This window comes from Trachymyrmex septentrionalis, unplaced genomic scaffold (assembly GCF_001594115.1).
Source record: "Trachymyrmex septentrionalis isolate Tsep2-gDNA-1 unplaced genomic scaffold, Tsep1.0 scaffold36, whole genome shotgun sequence".
NCBI classification, from domain to species: domain Eukaryota; kingdom Metazoa; phylum Arthropoda; class Insecta; order Hymenoptera; family Formicidae; genus Trachymyrmex; species Trachymyrmex septentrionalis.
Window position 1 is genome coordinate 854,308 of NW_017305525.1, and position 18,588 is coordinate 872,895.

General features: G+C 35.2%; 1 protein-coding gene across 1 annotated transcript in view; it reads left to right on the top strand.

The window, feature by feature from the left end:
• Window positions 1-1,402: 1,402 nt before the first annotated feature.
• LOC108750356 (G1/S-specific cyclin-D2) overlaps window positions 1,403-18,588 on the top strand; it is a 49,982-nt gene continuing 32,796 nt past the window's right edge. Inside the window, exons 1-2 of the mRNA XM_018489758.1 lie at window positions 1,403-2,645; window positions 14,726-14,941. Coding sequence (XP_018345260.1) covers window positions 2,448-2,645; window positions 14,726-14,941 — 414 coding nt within the window. The 5' untranslated portion in view covers window positions 1,403-2,447. The remainder of the gene's footprint in view (window positions 2,646-14,725; window positions 14,942-18,588) is intronic.

Below are 18,588 nucleotides of genomic sequence, written 5' to 3' on the forward strand. Positions count from 1 at the left end.
TTATAAGCTTTCTATAGAGATCTTTAGAGAGTTTTGTCCTTGATAATTCGGGTTCTCATGATCAAGAACGACAACAACGAGAAGCAAGTTCGCCGAGAGCTGAGCTCAGAGAGAGGCTCGTCGGCGAAGAGCAAAACGTGGAGGAGCTCCGATGTCTCGGATGAACGAACGAAAGCGAATGGGACCGAAGTCGGCCGAGCTGCTTCGTTCGTTCAGTGTTGGGCCGTGTACAAACGAGGCCCCAAGGCCGATAGAACCGAGTGTTCAAAAAATACGATATTTAACTTTCTCACGAAGAAAACGCGTAACTTTGTGAATATTTCTATGCCGGAGCTAATGTTGCCCGATTCGCGCGAAATTAATTAAAAATCGATTGCGAAAATTCTAACATATCTAGACTTTCAGGAGACATAAACAGTTTCACAATTTCCTAAAATAACTGTACGTGAAACACTTGATATTAGTATTTTTTTAAATGCTTGAAAAACAGTCAAGATGTTTTTACAAAGAGGAACTATTAATAACAAAGAGCAATTTCTTTGCTTGTCCGATTTTTTTATGAAAAAGTATCAAAAGTATTACAGCTGTGTAATTAAAAATTCTATAAAAAGACACGAGTGATTCTACGATTTGGATTTACCGAGTACTACTGATTTGCCACCGTTAGCAACAGGTTGCTGTATTCTAAGAACACGTGGAGCATTCTGGCAAACTGTCTTTTTACGACACTTTCTCCTTCAACCAAAAAATTGTTATCGTTTCTATTACTTCAGATCTATTATTTGATCTTTATGTTTTCACTTTCACATATCCTTTTTTTTCTTTCGTATTTTCCTCTCTAAGTTTTCATACAGTACATAACTTATTTTATTCGATATATTTCAATAATATTTTTTTTTACTTTATTCGAAACCAAACTTAACATACAAAAAACAAATATTGAAATAAACTACTATTATACTTGTTATTGTTACAATCTCCAATAAAACAATACATGTAATGTATTTACGAATGAAATGGAAAGTTCCTAGTAGACCATTATTACGTATATTTGAATCGCCACGTATAAACGGATGCAATTTCGGCATGTGTAGTCGAAGCTTTTAGATGTCGAACATGAGCGGCTACTTTACACGATGCAGACCTCTAATCCTCCCCGCTGTACCGCTCTTTCTCGACTAAACCGGCGCCACCGGCCACGGTGCGGCCGACGGCCTAATGTGGTGGGGAACGGTTACCGGTTACGTTCCATGTGACACGCTGGCGCCGCGCTGGTGGGGGGAGGGGAGGCTGCCGAGACCGGGTCACGTGATCAGTGGCGCCGCGGGAGTGGGGAGAAATCGTCGGCTACGGCCCTACAGGGCAGCTGTGCAACTAGACTCGCCGGCATTCTGACCTGATAAGTCACCAGTGTCGGATCGTGAGAAAGTGGAGAGGGATTCTCGCGCTCCTCGTATCTCGCAGGACATTTAAATCGTACGCGAACGGACCGGCGACTTCGGCTCGGCGGCACTCCGAATGAGGGAAACCGTTTGTTCCTCGCGCGTCGGTCTGTAAAAAGAACAGAACGAAAAACAAGAACATCATCGTTTCTCGCCTGCGCCGATCGAAGCGCCTTGCCCACCTCTCTCTCTCTCTCTCTTTCTCTCTCTCCCACCTTCTTTTCTCATGAATCCCTCGGGAAACGAAACGTACTAGTCGCCCCGCGAACTTCGACAAACGCGAATCGCGCGACAAAATTACTTATAAGTGGCGCCGATCGGAAAGAAAAAAAAAAAAAACACGCACTACGCTTATTTATTAAGGAACCTCCGAACGCGCGCGCGTCTTCGCAAACGTATTATTTATTACGCTTTTTGTGCTTCGATTCGCGGAATAACACGTGTGGAAAGCAAATATCTCGAAGAGGAGAAAAGAAGAATATCCACGATTTCTTTATCGACCAAGAAAGAAAGCGAAAGAGAGAGAGAAAGTATCTTTCCGGAAAGGTGAAGAAAATGTCTAAGTACGTGAGGAACTAATCGAACGAACGAACGAACGAACAACGCCTCTTTCTCTCTTTCGTTCACTCGCTCACATCATCGTCGCAGTTGCGACTTTGGCCCGTGCACACAAACACGCTCGCGCATACATCCACGCGAGTTGTGCGCAGTCGTCATCGACGTTTCGCGACTCGTCGCGAGGTGAGTGATCAAGCCCGTCTCTGCCTCGTTTCGCTGTGAAAAAGGTGTTGAGTGTCTCCCTTCTGTCTCTCTCTCTCTCTCTCGCTCTCTTCCTCTCTCGTTCTCTCATCCGAGGATCCGTCAGTCTCTGAGATTCTTGGAGGGAGCACGTGGACGGAACACATCCGGTACGTGTCCCGAGGAACCCTAGCAGTACAGTGGGAAGAAGTCGAAGAGAGAAGCAGAGAGAAGCTATATAATAGTTGGTGCGATCTCTCGCCCGTCATGGATCTTCTGTGCTGCGAGACTACAGAGACCGAGTGCCGAGCGTACGCCGATCCTGCTCTCCTGGGCGACGACCGGGTCCTGCAGAATCTCTTACAGACCGAGGAGCGCTACGCGCCGAGCCGGTCATACTTCGAGTGCGTGCAGAGGGACATCTCACCGCTCATGCGCAAAATAGTCGCCGAGTGGATGTTGGAGGTAAGCGAAGAGTCTCTCTCTCTCTCTCTCTCCCTCCCCCCCTTCTCTTTCCCTCTCTCTTTCTCTCTCGCGTCCTACCGCCGCGTCGGTTCCGCGGAACGTGGACAGCCGGCTCGAGGAAACGGCCTGGTACTCTGGTTCTATAAAGCCTGAGATACGATCGTATAGAGGAATAGATTTCGTTGTCTGTACTTTTCGATTATACTCCTCAGGTTTATTAGTCATTGTTGGTATCGTTATATTGTCAGTTAAATAGATATATGATATGTTTAACTCTTGCTTTATCAATAATTTTTCATTTAATTTTCATGTAAAAAATAGTTTTTTTTTTACCGTTACTATTATAAAAATGTTTATCGTATGAAGCAAACGGACATGACGATACATTTATTTTGACACATGTAATATTTCACTATTGAATTGATAGTTTGCGATTCTGATACTATTCGTACCTAATGTACTTACAAATAGATTTCGTATAGAAGTAAGAAGAATTTCTTAATAGAAATATCATTGCATATTTGTATGATAATCTGAAAGTTGCTGATATCTTTACTTGTCATATCATTATAACATCTGAATGCGTGAAATGTCAACTCCGTGATTAATGAATCGCTAAATTAAAATTATTAAGTAGGTTATACTCTCGACATTTTTATATTAAGATTTTTGGCTCAAGCTTTATCTCAGGGACGTTCTTTTAAAAAAGCTGTAAAATAACGATATTGAATTGTTGTTAAGAATCGGAATACTGAGGATTGATTATGTATAAACTTGAAACGGGACTTAAGTCTAAAGCCTGAATTACAATGTTTTCTTTCCTGTTACTTGCTTTTTCTTTCTTTGCGATCATTTTATCGACAATCACGTTTCTTTTCACCTGTTTCTTATTTATCGGGCGACAGAAAATGAAAAAACTAGATAAGAGGCAGAAAGGCAAGAAGTAAGAAATGGTAAAAAGCAAGAAACGGGAAACAAAGAGCACATTATAGATTAGACTTGAGACAATTGAAAAACACAGGTAACAGGAACGGAGAACAACAGATTTTAATCTAACAGAAATCGTGTATTCCAGAATACAATACTGTAGAATGATATCATATGTTTCACCTTTGGATAAGCTATGTGATAATTTATCTAATAAACAAAAGAAAAAGTAAACGAGATAAAGGGCGAGAGTGAAAGCGAAAGAGCAAGCAGCTGAAATTTATCGAAAAAGATGGAACAACTCGACCTATGACTTTATTTGTTACTTATAAGTGAACTTGTAAGTGACGATTGAGCTTAAAATAAATCCTTAAAATACCTATTGTTATATGATGGCAAATTAATATTATTCAGTAATTCAAACAGGCAGAATCATTATCATATATTTTTTTAGAACTTTTAATTACGACTGTGTTTCAAAATTTACACTGTTAGTACTGAAAATTTCTAGTACACATAACTTTGTGAGGGCACTAAACTCTCTCTCTCTCTCTCTCTCTCTCTCTCTCTCTCTCTCTCTCTATATATATATATATATATATATATATATATATATATATATATATATATTCAGCAATGAATTTCGAATAGTTCTGACATTCTATTGTAAAAAATTGAGAGGATAAAGAAGTTTCTCTTTGATATAAAAAACTTTTGAATGTTTCGACTATTTAAAAAGTATTAAATGTTAAATTTCACGTAGCTAAAGTCATGATGACGTTTCTCTTATGTCATTGTAACTTCTGTGTTCTACCTGAGGATTAACCTCACCTTGACAATCGGACTGTGAACGGATCATGCGGCTCGCGGTTGTTCTCTACTAAACTGCTTCAATTCTTTGTCGCGATATAATTAAATGTCAGGCGACGCGTAATGGATGCGCGTCCAGTTCTCTCCCGTTTTTCACATGTCTTTGTTTTTCGCGAATGTGCCTTCCTGAAAGGTAGAATCGCGAACGAGACAATCGAATCGCGATTACATTTGATTTGAATGTTAAAGAAATCGACCTTGAGACAAACGTAACAATTACGTATTTTGACAATTGTCGATTAAAGAGAGAGAAAAAGAGTAGGATGATCTAAAAATAAAACTTACCGGTGACCCTACAGTCTGAGAGACGAATCGATCGATTATTTTCCATTTTTACTGTTTTTCATACTTTTTGTTCAACAACAAATAAAATTGTGAAAAGAGCTATTCTTGATATTATATATGTATACACACTGAAAAGCAAAAGATTTTTATCGTTCGCGGCGTAGTTAAAGATCTTGATTTAATGTTTTGGCTTGTCGTCTGAGAATTTTATTCTTAGACACACGGCCGCGTGACAATAGAACTTTATTGCACGCTTCTAAAACGTAAACGAAGGTGATGCGACCAATTGATGCTTCTAAAGAAGAATGTAATTGAATTAATTTGGATCCAATATATACGTATTTTGTGGGAACGCAGATAAAGATTAAGTTCTCTCGCGCAAGACGTAAAATTTCAGCTCTCACATTCATGTTCTCCCGAGATGCGACTCGATGTGTCACGGGAATGATATCTATATTTTGCGGCATGCAATTTATATTTTATATTATGTCAGGGTTGCCACAGACCTGGAAAACCAGGAAAACCGGGAAAAGTCGGGGGAAAATGTAAAAAAAGTCTGGAATTTTGAAATTTGCTCACAATTTCCTTTAACTGCTCCTATTCCAGATAATTGTTATAATTTTTTAATATTATATCTGACGTTTATAATGAAATACGTTCAAAACTTGCACCGATTTTAATAAAATAATTAAAATTTATATTTTATTCAGTATTTTTATATGAGATCGCTCTTTTTCGTAACTGTATTCTTTTTCCAATACTAATTATTTTTTATTGGCTTGAGTTTGTAATAGTATGCTACTAAGCCTTTTTTACTTTTACTAATATAGGCTAACTTTCCTACAACTTTTGACTTTAAATGTGTTAAAATTTACATATTTTATATTGAAAAGTTTCCCATTTTCATCTGGAAAACTTGGAGAAGTCAAGAAATTGTAAAATTTATTTTCTGTAGCAACCGTGTATGTGCGTGTGTGTATATGTGTGTAATATGAGAATTAAATAAGCTGATTGCTATCAATGTAGATTAATTTTAACTTTACCTTTAATTTACTCTTTAGTTTTTTTAAATTTGGAACTAGGAAAAGATAAAAAGTAAGTTAAATTGATATTATATAAAATAAAGATAAAAATGAATCCAACAATTTAAAGCATGCTAATCGTCGGACTAAGTGTTACTCGTAGCTCTGTGATGATTAAAAATCAATATACACATATATACGCGAGTTCATGACATAAAACCTTGTTAGCATCATATTTAGATTCTTATTTATCGACTTTCCCTCGTGTTATATGAGCTTTTTAAATAATAAAAAGTCATTAAAAATTAATCTCAATTATATTCATTACTCATTACATTCAATTATTCTAAATAGCATTACGAAATTCATTAATCTCAATTTACTCTAAATAATATTACGGAATCGATATCTCGAATTTTTAATTTTTCCGAATAAATTGCCGGGTTTAAGATAATATTGACGCTGAAACACAATTTAATAATACAATTTCATAATTTATACATTAAAATTTTTTATTTTAATTATTTTTTAAAAACATTTGTTTCTTATTGAAATAATTTTTGATCGAAGCTCTAAATTGTCGCCAAGTTTTTGTGATACTTTTAAATACAATATAAAATCTTTAATTTTTTCAATGTAATATTGCTGTATATTGCTGTCCGACGTGACAGAAATTAATCAGGATTAAAGGCGTACGATATAATATTGCAATAGATGCACGATCAGTTCCGCCGAATGCTTCAGTAACGATCGAAAACCTGTTGCCGCATTTCTTTTGTTGCGACAGCATTGTGTTCTCGGTTATACATACACACATACTCGTGCAAAATTGCTTGTTGATTTGCGACGAGGCAAAATCAACATTCTTTATGTTGCGTATAATCGCGTCTTTCATTATCGGTATTCTACATATGAAATTTTAGACATTTAAATTTGATATATGTAAAGTCAAGAATTACCAATTCATCAAAATTTATCTGCTTTTAAATTTAAATGTCTCAGATTGTAAAAAATGAGGAATTTACTCGTAGATTTCTTGAAACCTTGGGTATTTAATATAGCAGGATTATAAAACCAAGATTCTTCGAAAATTCGAACATTGAACAAATGTCTGGTTGAATTAATTGGCATTCTAATTGGAAAATGGACGAATTCGAATTTTCTGATTAAATTTACTAAAATTTTTATTAATATAACCGAAATTCTGATCGATATACTCAAAATTATTTGATTTATCCGATTTCAACCAGACATTTTTCTCAGTAAAGCCTTCGAACTACCATCTAATCAAAGAATGACATAAAAGTTATTTCAAGATACCAATATAAAGATTGATTTTTCTTTGATTTTCGTTACATATATAAAATATATTTGTATATATAATTTATAACGGACCCCAAGTACATTTTTCACTTGTAATCAATTATTTTCTCGAATTATTTTTTGCAAATTTTTTTATATAAGAAAATTAATTTTCTCCTGTAGTGTGTTGATGTTTATTGACGGTAACGACACAGAAATGTGACGTTTTTGACATTTCGCTGTCATTGAGCAGGAAATTCGGGCTGTCGTCGATAAGTCTGCCCCTCCCCCTCCCTCTCTCCTCTTGACTTACGTCGCTGTGCGTTTCCAAAGCTGCCGATAAGAGAATTGTATTCATTGCGATTGACGTCATCCATATTAAATGTTCATCGATTAAAGAACTAGAATCGGCAGCCGATCGATCGAGTGCCTATATGCTATATTACTATCGCGTGCGGTTATCAATTTCTGATCCAAAGTCAGCGATTCCAAACAGAATCCTCCGTGTATTGATACATTAAACGAGATATTGAATACTCGGGAAAACCATGTAGTCTTATTCGCGTTCTCTCTTTCTCTCTCTCTCTCTCTCTCTCTCTCTCGCACGATAACGATATTGCAATATCACGGTTCGCGAGTTATCATGAGTCATTTGTGTCTAGTTTAATTAGGCTCGTCTGAATTAAGTGTACTTTTAGAAAGTCAAGATTAGACAACTCGGTAATAATAATGATTTTGCGACTCGTTTTGAACGAATAGAATAGAACAAATTAGCTATCGATTTATGCCCGTGTCACACTACACATTGAAGACTGAGGATTGCCAATTGAGGATTATAATTCAGTCAATTAAAACGAAACGGTTTAAAATTAAAACTACCTAATTCATTTGAATTTTAATCTTTAATTTGCAAACCTCAATCTCCAATGTGTAGTGTGACACAGGCATTAGTTGACACGACAAATCCAAAACAATAACATTATACATATACGTGGCACAATGTTCTTGCTGAAAATAAAAACAAGAAAATATGTAAGAAACTATATAAGAGGATCCGTTAGATTTTACAAAATAGATTATCAAAAAAGACGAAAGAAATACTCTGTCGCATTAAAGACGTATTTTTTCAACGAAATAAAAAAATTGTGAAAAAAATTAGATTTTTCAAAATATTATATTTGGAAGTCATACAAAAAGTTCGACAGCGATTTAAAAGTTGGATAAAAAAATTATTTCAATAAGAAATAAATGTTTTTTTTTTTAAATAATTTAGATGAAATGAAAAAAAATTGTATTTGAACTATAAAATCATATATATTGTTAAATATTGACTTTATTGAACTGTTTTATTGAATAATATTCATTTTTATACGAAAAGTATAAATTTCCAATTACAGTCAGTTTTTACAGGAACTATACCTCCCTTATATTCTTAATTTTGCCTTTATTGTTTTTTTCTTCGACTTTTTTCTTTATCGGATGACGGGATATAGTAATGATACTAATGATTGAAGTTCCTCCGCTTTCGGACCGAATCAGATCGGATTGCGTTTCTTCTATGTCGCTTTGCGTTCTTTCGCGTCGCTCTAATTTAAAACGAAGTCGAAACGATATCGAGTATATCACACTCCGATAACACGTACCGCTCGATATACGCCCGCTTTTTCTTTCAGCACAAAGGCCAAATTGTTTTCTTTAGCCGTCGAAAAAAGCATCTTTGCGATGGGTATTTGATAAGTTGGTGGTCATTACTTACATACTTTCCGATTTTGAAAGCTTTATCGCTTTATCTGTGTATAATTACAATTATATGTGTGTGTATGTGTGTGTGTGTGTGTGTGTGTATGTATATCTGTTACCTGCTTCTCTTATGCCCTTTTTATCAATGTAGATTAACTTTAATCTCAACTTCTCTTTATCTTTTTCTAGTTCCAAGAATTAGAAGAGCAAGTTGAACTAAGATTAAAGTTAATCTATAATGGTGAAAATGGGCATCAGTGAGTCATACTTGATAAGCAATGATCAAAAACTGCTACAAAATTTATCGATATCGGAAGAATATTGATTATTTTATTATATATGCGTTGCAAGAAACATATTGATTTCTCAATTAATTAACTCTCTCTAATAGTAAAGTGAATTTTCAGAACGTGTTTTGGAAAAGTAGAATTCAATTCGATGTTACGTATTGTTTATTTTTCATCTAATTAAAATGCAAAATGTGTAAAATAATATGAAACTTTTTTTTATTTACTTATAGATGAAAAAATACATCAAAATTTACTAAAATAAATAATTACAGTAAAACAAAGAAATGCTTTGACTGACGAAACCATAGATCGCATCGCATCAAGATTGTCATATCAAAATTTTCGAAATAGAACTTACATGTAAAAAATCCCAGACATTTTGTTTATTCCGTACGGATTTAAAAATGTGTGTAGGTTAGTAAAATTGATCAGAATAGTCAAATACGAATAATTTCACATTTAATTATTCATTAGATTATGTAAGAAATTGACCAATTGTAGTCTATTCTCCTCACGTTCGACTGTGATTGGCCAATTTCTTATAGCTGAAGAATTACTACATCTATTATTAACTAGAACTAACACAGGAGATAGCAGGGAGGATTTAAAGCAGAATATTTACAAAATTTCCTAAAATCACAATTACCTGGGACATCTTTTAAGAAATTCCACGTTCCTAGGATGTCCTAAAAAAAAAGGACTGATGGTAACACTAATTCAACCTCGATCTTACTATTAGACAGTTAATGTGTTATTCTACAGAAGCACAATAATAATACAATGTCTATCATTTATTTTACTACAACAAAAAATTAGATTAAAATTATATTTAAAATTAATATTACCAAATTTTAATGATTCAAAATATTCAATTTATTTTCGGAAAATCTTTGTTTTTTAAGTTATAGTGTCGTTGTTATAGCTGATAACAAATGAAAGTGATATAATTATATAATACATATAATTATGTATAATACGAGTAATTGTTTGACTCGATAGTTATACTCGCAATGCAACATATTTAATGCAATGTAACTTCGATACGGTAGACTTGTTCGAACAAATTTTCGATGTTTGCAACTTTGTTTGCATCGATATCATTCTTTTCTTCGAGCATTTAATTGCTTCTGCGTACTAGACATTTAATCGCAATAACCGAATTCACGCGATGACCTCGACGATGTTGTTTCACGACGAAAGCGAGTCGCCTGGGGAGTCGCACACGCAGCCGCGTATGCGTGTGTGTGTGTTTGTACACGTACGTGTCACAGCAGACACGCATAGCAAGTTCGCATCGAATTCTTCGACATTGCGTTCGTTCAATTCCTTGACATTGCGTTCGTTGATCCAGCCGACGCGATTGACAGATCGTCATATTCGTCGATCGAATATATTCGACTTAAAGCGATTGCAGTTAGCCCTAATCGCGATTCTATATTCCAAGTTTGCATTTTTTTTTTCCTTAGCGATCTTCCAAAATTAGATTCGGAACAAACATTTTTCAGTAATTTGTAACATTTAAGTAATTCCAATATCAGAAGTTTCGACAATTAAGAGAGAACACAGTTTCGTAAACAATGAATTTATTTTAGACACCTATCGGATTAAAAATCATTTTTATTTAATTATCAAAAAGAAAATTAAAGTTGCGTAATTTAGCTTGTTAAATAATACTAATCGAGGTTGAACATTGAGTAACAGCGTAAAATAATTAATAAAGTCAATAATTTGATTTTAACAGAGATAAACATCCAACTCTTGGATGATTCCGTAATCTCAAATTCGATGATTTTTTTTTTTTAGTTTCGCGAATAATTAGAAATATATACAACTTTATTTAATTAATTTTCGTTCAATGTACTCTTTATTGTGACAAGTACATTAACGAGCTTTTAAAGACACAGGACGTGGCACTTCCTTCACTCACATCCCCGATTAATTTTTTTTGCACGTCACTCTGTATATGAACTCGCGCAAATGTTGCTGATAGCGAAAGTGTTGAATTACGAGTCGCGAAAACCGCGTCGCGGGCAATTTAATGCCGGACTTGTACTGGATTTTTCCCCATCAAATTTTGGATTTTTTTATGTGTGCTTTCCGTAAAAACGGACAGGCTGTTAGACGAGCTTTGCCTTATTAATTATTATATCGGTACACGCAAGACATACACCAGTCGCGATCGGCTTTATCGGCGGCAATTCTGCTTAATTGGCGCCGAACTTATAAAAGAGATCGGCGAGCTCGATAGAGTCATGCAGATAAGAATAACAAAGTTCTAAGACGGTTCATTTTCAAAAGGGGGAGACCAGAAATATATCCATTACCGATTAAAAGGCGCGAGCGCGTGTATCGCGAAATATAAACGTAAAACCACGTTTCCGAACGAACGTTTGATAATTGTTTTACTCGGCACTTTAAACAAATGCTTCTAGAAAATATGTATGTAAGCAACACGCATGGACTTGTCCCAGAATTTTAGTTAGGGAGGGGTAAAAAAATTTTTACATATTTAAAAGCAAGTCTCTGAGCATCATCAGACATTTTTACGAATAAGTCATGAATTGGGCAATAAACGTTCAATTTTTCATCGTAAAAATGACTTTTATAATTCATTCATTTTTTTTTTTTATCAAAATTTCGAAGAGGAGCAGCGCCCTCTCCTACTCCCTCCACGGCATTTGTACGATATAAGACCCGCATTCAGTACAAATTAAGTTTCGAAACGCACGTCACTCTGCATGTGACTTGTAATATTAAAAATAGTCTGTTATTATTTAATGAAGTATTCAAGAGTATTATATTACGTTGTAATAAATAACGAATACGGTTATAGTAAATAATGTAAAGCATTACATTTTAAATTAAGGGAAAAAGATTGTGATTCAAAATTAAAAAATGGCATTTATTTTGTATTGACATAATATTAAAGAATAATATTAAAATAGGATATATTGTATAATACCGAATAGTATATTATACAATGTATACCGAAGAATTATAGGAATGCCTTTTCTTGATGACTTGTAGCCTCTTTTCGCCGCTTGTGCATTTTGTGGATTCTCCTTTGCTCCCAACTTAGCTCGCTCAGCTTTCGTCGATGTTTGAACAGATGCAAGATAATCTGTCGAACCGATTTTTCGTTGAAGAATATCGTTGAAGGGTGTGTTCGCTCCTTCGAGATAAATAATTAATATTGACCAAATTAAAAGGAAAGGTTTCGGCGGAAGCGTCCTTTTTAGTAGGAACAATTTTGAAAATTTTCCATGTCAATTTTGTTTCTTTCTTAATTCTCGTCAGAACCAATCTCACATATGACTTTCGATTTGGTGTAGCGCGATTATTTCATTAAGCCCGTGTTGCTAATTGGTGGCGGCGGCGGCGGCGACGGCGGCGGCGGCAGCGGGGTAATTACGAGAGTGTGCGTGCGTGCGTGCGTGCGTGCGTGCGGCAGCGAAGGACTGGCTAGCTGGCTGCGGCGATCGTTGGTCACGCTCAATAAGTTCCTCTCACGCGGCTCGACAACGCACGATCTTACTCGGCCCGGCACCCCGAGGCGCCCGGGCGGAGTTAATTCGCGATCCTACCGCAAATTCAGCGGTCCCCCCCCCCCTCCCGAAACTTCAAAGGCTCTCCGGGGTCCGTCGGCTCTGCGATTTATGTAAACACGCGGTAATAATAAACATGCGGCAATAAATGCGATAACAAAAGAAAAATGCGATTCATTCCGTTGCCGCGATTGCGTTGATGCACGCGATAAATCATCGATAAGATACCGGGAATTCCTTTGTTTTCCAATTTCTTTATTTAAAATCATATTTTAACTCTCTCCACTTGCGGGTCTGGGTTATTCGTTCGATTCAAGTTTTTTGTTTGCTGTTTTTTGTTTCTTGGCTCTTTCAAAAAAAATTTGGAAAAATTCAGTCATTTTTCAATACTTTATTTTATTACTAAAAGTAGAGTTTTTTGTTAACTTAAATGTCAAGACTTCAGTGAAAAGTAAAATTTAAGAGTGAAATTACACTGGTATATATATTATAGCAAAAAAAAAAAAAATAAATTCGTAAGCGTCAAAATCAATGAAATGCAGTTAACTATCTTTATTACACATAGGTCGTCAATCCATTTTCTACGATAGACTTTGTTTCATTAGTCCTTTCATTTCTCCAGGCCCTTTTAAAGAGATCGTTAAATTTTACGGTGAAATTTATCCGATGGAAAATTTCCGAAGTCGAAAAGAATTCTCCGACCTGCGGCCAAGGCGATCGACCTGCAGTCGTAGTGACAGTGTCACGACCGTGCTTGTTAAAATACGATTAAAGGAAATCCGGTGTGATATTCGTGCGTGTCTTTACCTAGGTTTACAGACCATTGTCGTGCGAAAATTTGTTTCTTCTCTCTCCACGTGAATCCTTTGAGCACTATAAAGAAGAATAAATCTTGAAAGCTTCTTGAAAAATGAAAATATGCTGTCCAAATTCTTTTGAGTGGAATCCTATTATATAAAGAGTGAAAATTGAGTTAGTCTTTAAAAAGAGTGACTCATTTTACAATCTTTAACCTATTTTTTCCCATCATATTATTTATAAGACCGCATGTTTTTAATTTTTTTGTTTATATGAATATTCTACACGAAGATTTCTTCAATTTTCTATACATGTAGATTTTATAAGTGTAGATACATATGAAGAAAAAAAAATGAAAACGATATTTTATATATATATATATATATATATATAGAGAGAGAGAGAGAGAGAGAGAGAGAGAGAGAAGAAAATTAAGATGTTCCATAAATAGAATAGTTGGGAAGAAATGTGAGTTAGAATGAGATTTCACTCTAAGAAAAAAGAGTGAAATCTCACTCTTTAAAAGTTTTAAAGAGCAAGAGAATTTTAATCACGAATCTATTGGAATCGCATTCACAAAGTTGGAGAGATTTCGATTGTTATATTAACCCTCTATAACTGTACCACAGATTTTGAGAAAATATCCAGGAAGGTAGAGTTTGATTTGACTCTGTTTTGTCTATTTTTCATCTAATTAATATACAAAATAAAAGAAATTTACTGAAATATAATAAATAAATAAAATTTATCGATTTTAAATAATTACAGTAAATAAAAAACTTCGATTGACGAAGTCGTGGGGCCACCTTAATCCTACCATTATGAACACAAACTTCACAAAGGAAACAGATTTTCTGCTTTCCGACAACCAGTGTCAAGTTTCCTTTAACACTTGTTTACTGTCAAGTCCCTTGCGGTCCAAGGCCGGGATCGCCTTCAATATAAGTCGGCGAATACTAATATATATAATCTAGAAAAATATGTCTACCATGTTCTACTATGTACTGTTTGAAAGCAGAAAATCTGCTTCTTTTTGTTCCTTTGCGTTTTTCCCCTTTTAGAAGGTTAATCGACTTCTGATTTTCCAACACCACGCTCATACGTATAACAATCGTTACGTTCAATCGCAACTGCTGGTGAACTAAATTTGCATTACGAGTTGCGTATCTGGACGTTATCGCGCGACGACTCGCTCCCGATCGGTCCGATCTTGAAACGATTTCTCATTGCGTTATCATGTGACGTGCATGTTACATCAATACGTATAATGTTGTAAATGTATCATTCTGTGCCTGTTGCAGGTATGCGAGGAGCAAAAGTGCCAGGATGAAGTCTTTCCCCTGTCGATGAACTACGTCGACAGGTTCCTCTCGATCTGCCCAATCAGGAAGTCGCAGCTGCAACTGCTCGGCACCGCCTGCCTGCTGCTGGCGTCGAAGCTGCGTGAAACATCGCCGCTCACGGCCGAAGTCCTGGTTTTCTATACCGATAATTCCATCACTCTCGACGATCTGTGGGTAAGTGAGAACACGTGAAACAGAGCACGATTGATCATGATATTCGGTGAAAGAATGAGAGAGAGAGAGAGAGAGAGACACCATCGTTTATTTACTGGTTCGTTTATTTGCTGATTTACGCGCCTCCTTCGATCGATATATTTTGTCTCACAATGTGGCAGCTATGAATTGCGTGTTAATTTTTTGACCCATATAGACGCAAATCGCAGCTTTATCTTATCGCGAAACTGTTAAATGGTCTTTACAACAAGCCAATTATCTGCAAGCGGGAACAATCGCATAACAATAAATTGATAATTTTCAAATGTTCTAAATCTCATAGTTATAGATGCATAAAAAAAAAGTTCCTCATATATCTTTTTATGCTTTAAGTAAGTGTGCTCCACACGTAGTTATCTTAAAAATCTTGTTTGGGAGAAACAAAATAAAAAGTATTGCTCAGATTTCTTAAAATTTGATATTTGTACATTTCTCTCTCTCTCTCTCTCTCTCTCTCTAAGATATAAATAATGTCAATTTAACTCTGTACATTCAATAAAAAAATATATAACTATAAAAATAAATATGAAGAAAAGTTGCGGATCTATTGCAGTCAGTTCTTTATTTCAACTGCTGAAAGTTGCCGAAATGTCCTAATATTTAACAACTATATATAAGTTTCTACGTCGTTTCAATTAATACCTGCAACTTTAATTTACATATCATCTAACTATTAAAAAATTTTATTATATGAAAATTGCGCACTGTTTACCGCATCGACTCTCAATGTATATTTTAATTGTCAATTTTTTGTTACAAAAATGAAAATTTTTTAGGATTTTCTGAGCAGCCCATCTACCTACTTAAAGGTTGCACTCTGTGAAAAGGTCTGGTTATTAAATAACCAAACTTTTCAGAGTATAAGGTTCTCATTCGCGTCAATTTTAAGCAGCAGCTTCTCGTTTTACTTGAACTTGCTAACGCGTTGTACGGACAAAATCGATCGTACTCCGTGGCACGTGCGAACGAACAAAGCACACCGCATGATACCGCTAGATCGCGCGTACTCGTTGTCAGCTCCACTGTATAATTATCCAAATAGACATTCCTAATGTGAGAGATCCATCAGGAGATCTTTCCGCAATGTGGGACGTCAAAGCGATCGATATCGAGAGCGTGATATCTCATACTCCCGTTGTGCAGAATGTAGAGTAACAACCGATGTAAATAGGAACGTGCGAGGAAAAAAATAGCGATGGCGGTGGCCCACCGATCCATTTATGTATCTGGACTATGACGATCGGCAAACGATACTTGCAAACACGAACGTGCATTTGAACTTAGATAAATATACGAATATAAAATTACACTCTCCGATGTGGATCGAGATGGATATTTAAAACGGCACGACAGCTACTCGAAAATCAGTTCTAAATCATAATCGTTGAATTTCAGTTAACACTGAGATGTAATTGACTTTCTCTTTTTCTCCTACTTTTGTGGAACTAATCTTTATATAAAATTTTTGTGGAAGAAATTTTTACGATATGCGATTTGATTAGATAAGAATATAATTCAGAATTGTTATCCCATCTTTTTGCGACTCATGTCTCGGATAAAAGAGCATATTTTTAATAGTTTGAACGGGATATCAAGAAATTTCTTTTTTTTTTTTCGGATTTTTATTTATGCAAAAGTTGTGAATTTTTTTTTTATATTTTAAAAATATAAAATTTTTAGAAAAGAATTTTTTGTTATATACGCCGAAACGTCAGGATTTCTGTAGCTGAATATTTTCTTATAAATATATATTCTAGATTTATCTAACAACTGCTACTTTTCTTTTATTGACGTACTTAGTTGGTGGTTTCCTTCATATTAATACTACTTATCAAACTTTTATGGAAGAAATACGAAGCACGTGTACGATCGAACAGTCGAATTTGTTTTTCAGATTCAAGCAGAATTGCTCAGTGTTGCCGTTTCTTACACAGGCCGTCTTAAAGGGGCAAAAATCACAATATTTGAGGTTCTTTAATTCTGTTTTTGTAGCAGGGATTTGCGTGTAATATAAGAAGAGAAAGCTTGCTGTTTGTTCTTACGAGCGTTGACCCCATCGTACATTAGTTATATACGTATTGAGTGTGTATATGACCTATACAAAGTATTGAAAAGAGCGATTAACCAGCATAATCGACGTATATCGTACTTTGTTTTTAAACTTGTCGAAGGATATATCGCTTGTTCGATAGAAAAGTAATACATCTTTAAATTAGCAATTTTTCAAGAGAACATTTAAAAGATTCTGAACTGAAAAAAAATTATCTTTTCTATGAGCAATTCGTTGTGAATTTGATCAGAGTAGATAGAGGATGAGCGACACTTCTGCTCTCTAGCGTTAAATCGAAGGAATTACAAATGTATCGTGCGTTTTTTCAACAAAAAATTTACATCACACTTTAGAATTGATTTCCTGTCATTAAAAATATTAATTTTTGAATTATATTATTTTCTATCAGATGAGCAATATTTCTGTGATTTCCAAGAAAGTTTGTAATTTAAATAATTCATAAATTTGATAAATTGTTTAATTTAATAATAATATAAATATTTTAATAAAATGAGAATATAATAAATTTGAAAATAATAAAAATATAAGTCCGATTAATATAAATTATAAATTATTCTTTTATAAAAAAACTCAAAGAATAAGTTTGATACTTTCAAAAAATATTTGTGAGTATTTTTAAATTTTAGTCAATATCTTTTAAAAGGTAAAAGACATGCCGAAGAATTAATTTTCTAAAAAAAGATTATTTTTTTGCTATCGAGAATCTAAAAGTAAAGAGATAGAATTATAAACTTACTATAAAAAGCTTAGACATCCATTGTCTTGCGGATTACAAATAATGTAATTCCTCATTTTTTTTTTTTTTTTTTTTTTTTTTTTTCGATATCTCTAACGAGGATCTCGAAGTAAATTTGGGAGGTTGTTTTATTCTCCCTTAAAAAAAAAAAAGCGGATCTAGCCTTCTAAACCGGTTTTGGAGCACACGGATTGAAGACGCGGATTTCGTTAAATGCGCATGTTTGATCGCGATATCTTACCGCTTCTACAATAGTCTCGAGCGGACTACATTATCGTGGCGGTCAGATCGTAGATTAAATACGTATCGACCGGTCCGAGCGACATATTCGTCGCACAAAGTTGCAACGAAGCGTCACGTCAAATCGTGTTCGTTAGGCGAATGATATGGCTTGTCCGGGAGCGCAAATTTCAATACGAGATGGTCCAATCGACACGGTGACGTGGCTCCACGTGAACTATTTTGGGCTGTACCAGGCGGTCTTCGGCGACTTCAGCTATAATAGGATGGCGATCATCTTTCTTCCTTTCTCTTTCTTTCTCCCTTTCTGTCTAACGTCCGCTCTCTGACGTCGCGCGATTTCATTGCGGCCTCGAAAGTCGAATATCTTCTCAACGTGTCTGTCTCGTTTTCACGGAGATACTCGCGCTTGATCGGTGTCGAATCGTTAATATCGCCATCCACCAGACAGATGTAGCAATTAATCGTACATTGATACTTTCTCATTATAATAACCGTCTAAATACCATCTACAGTTATCCCCCCCCCCCTCCCCCCAATATTAATTATATTGACGATGAG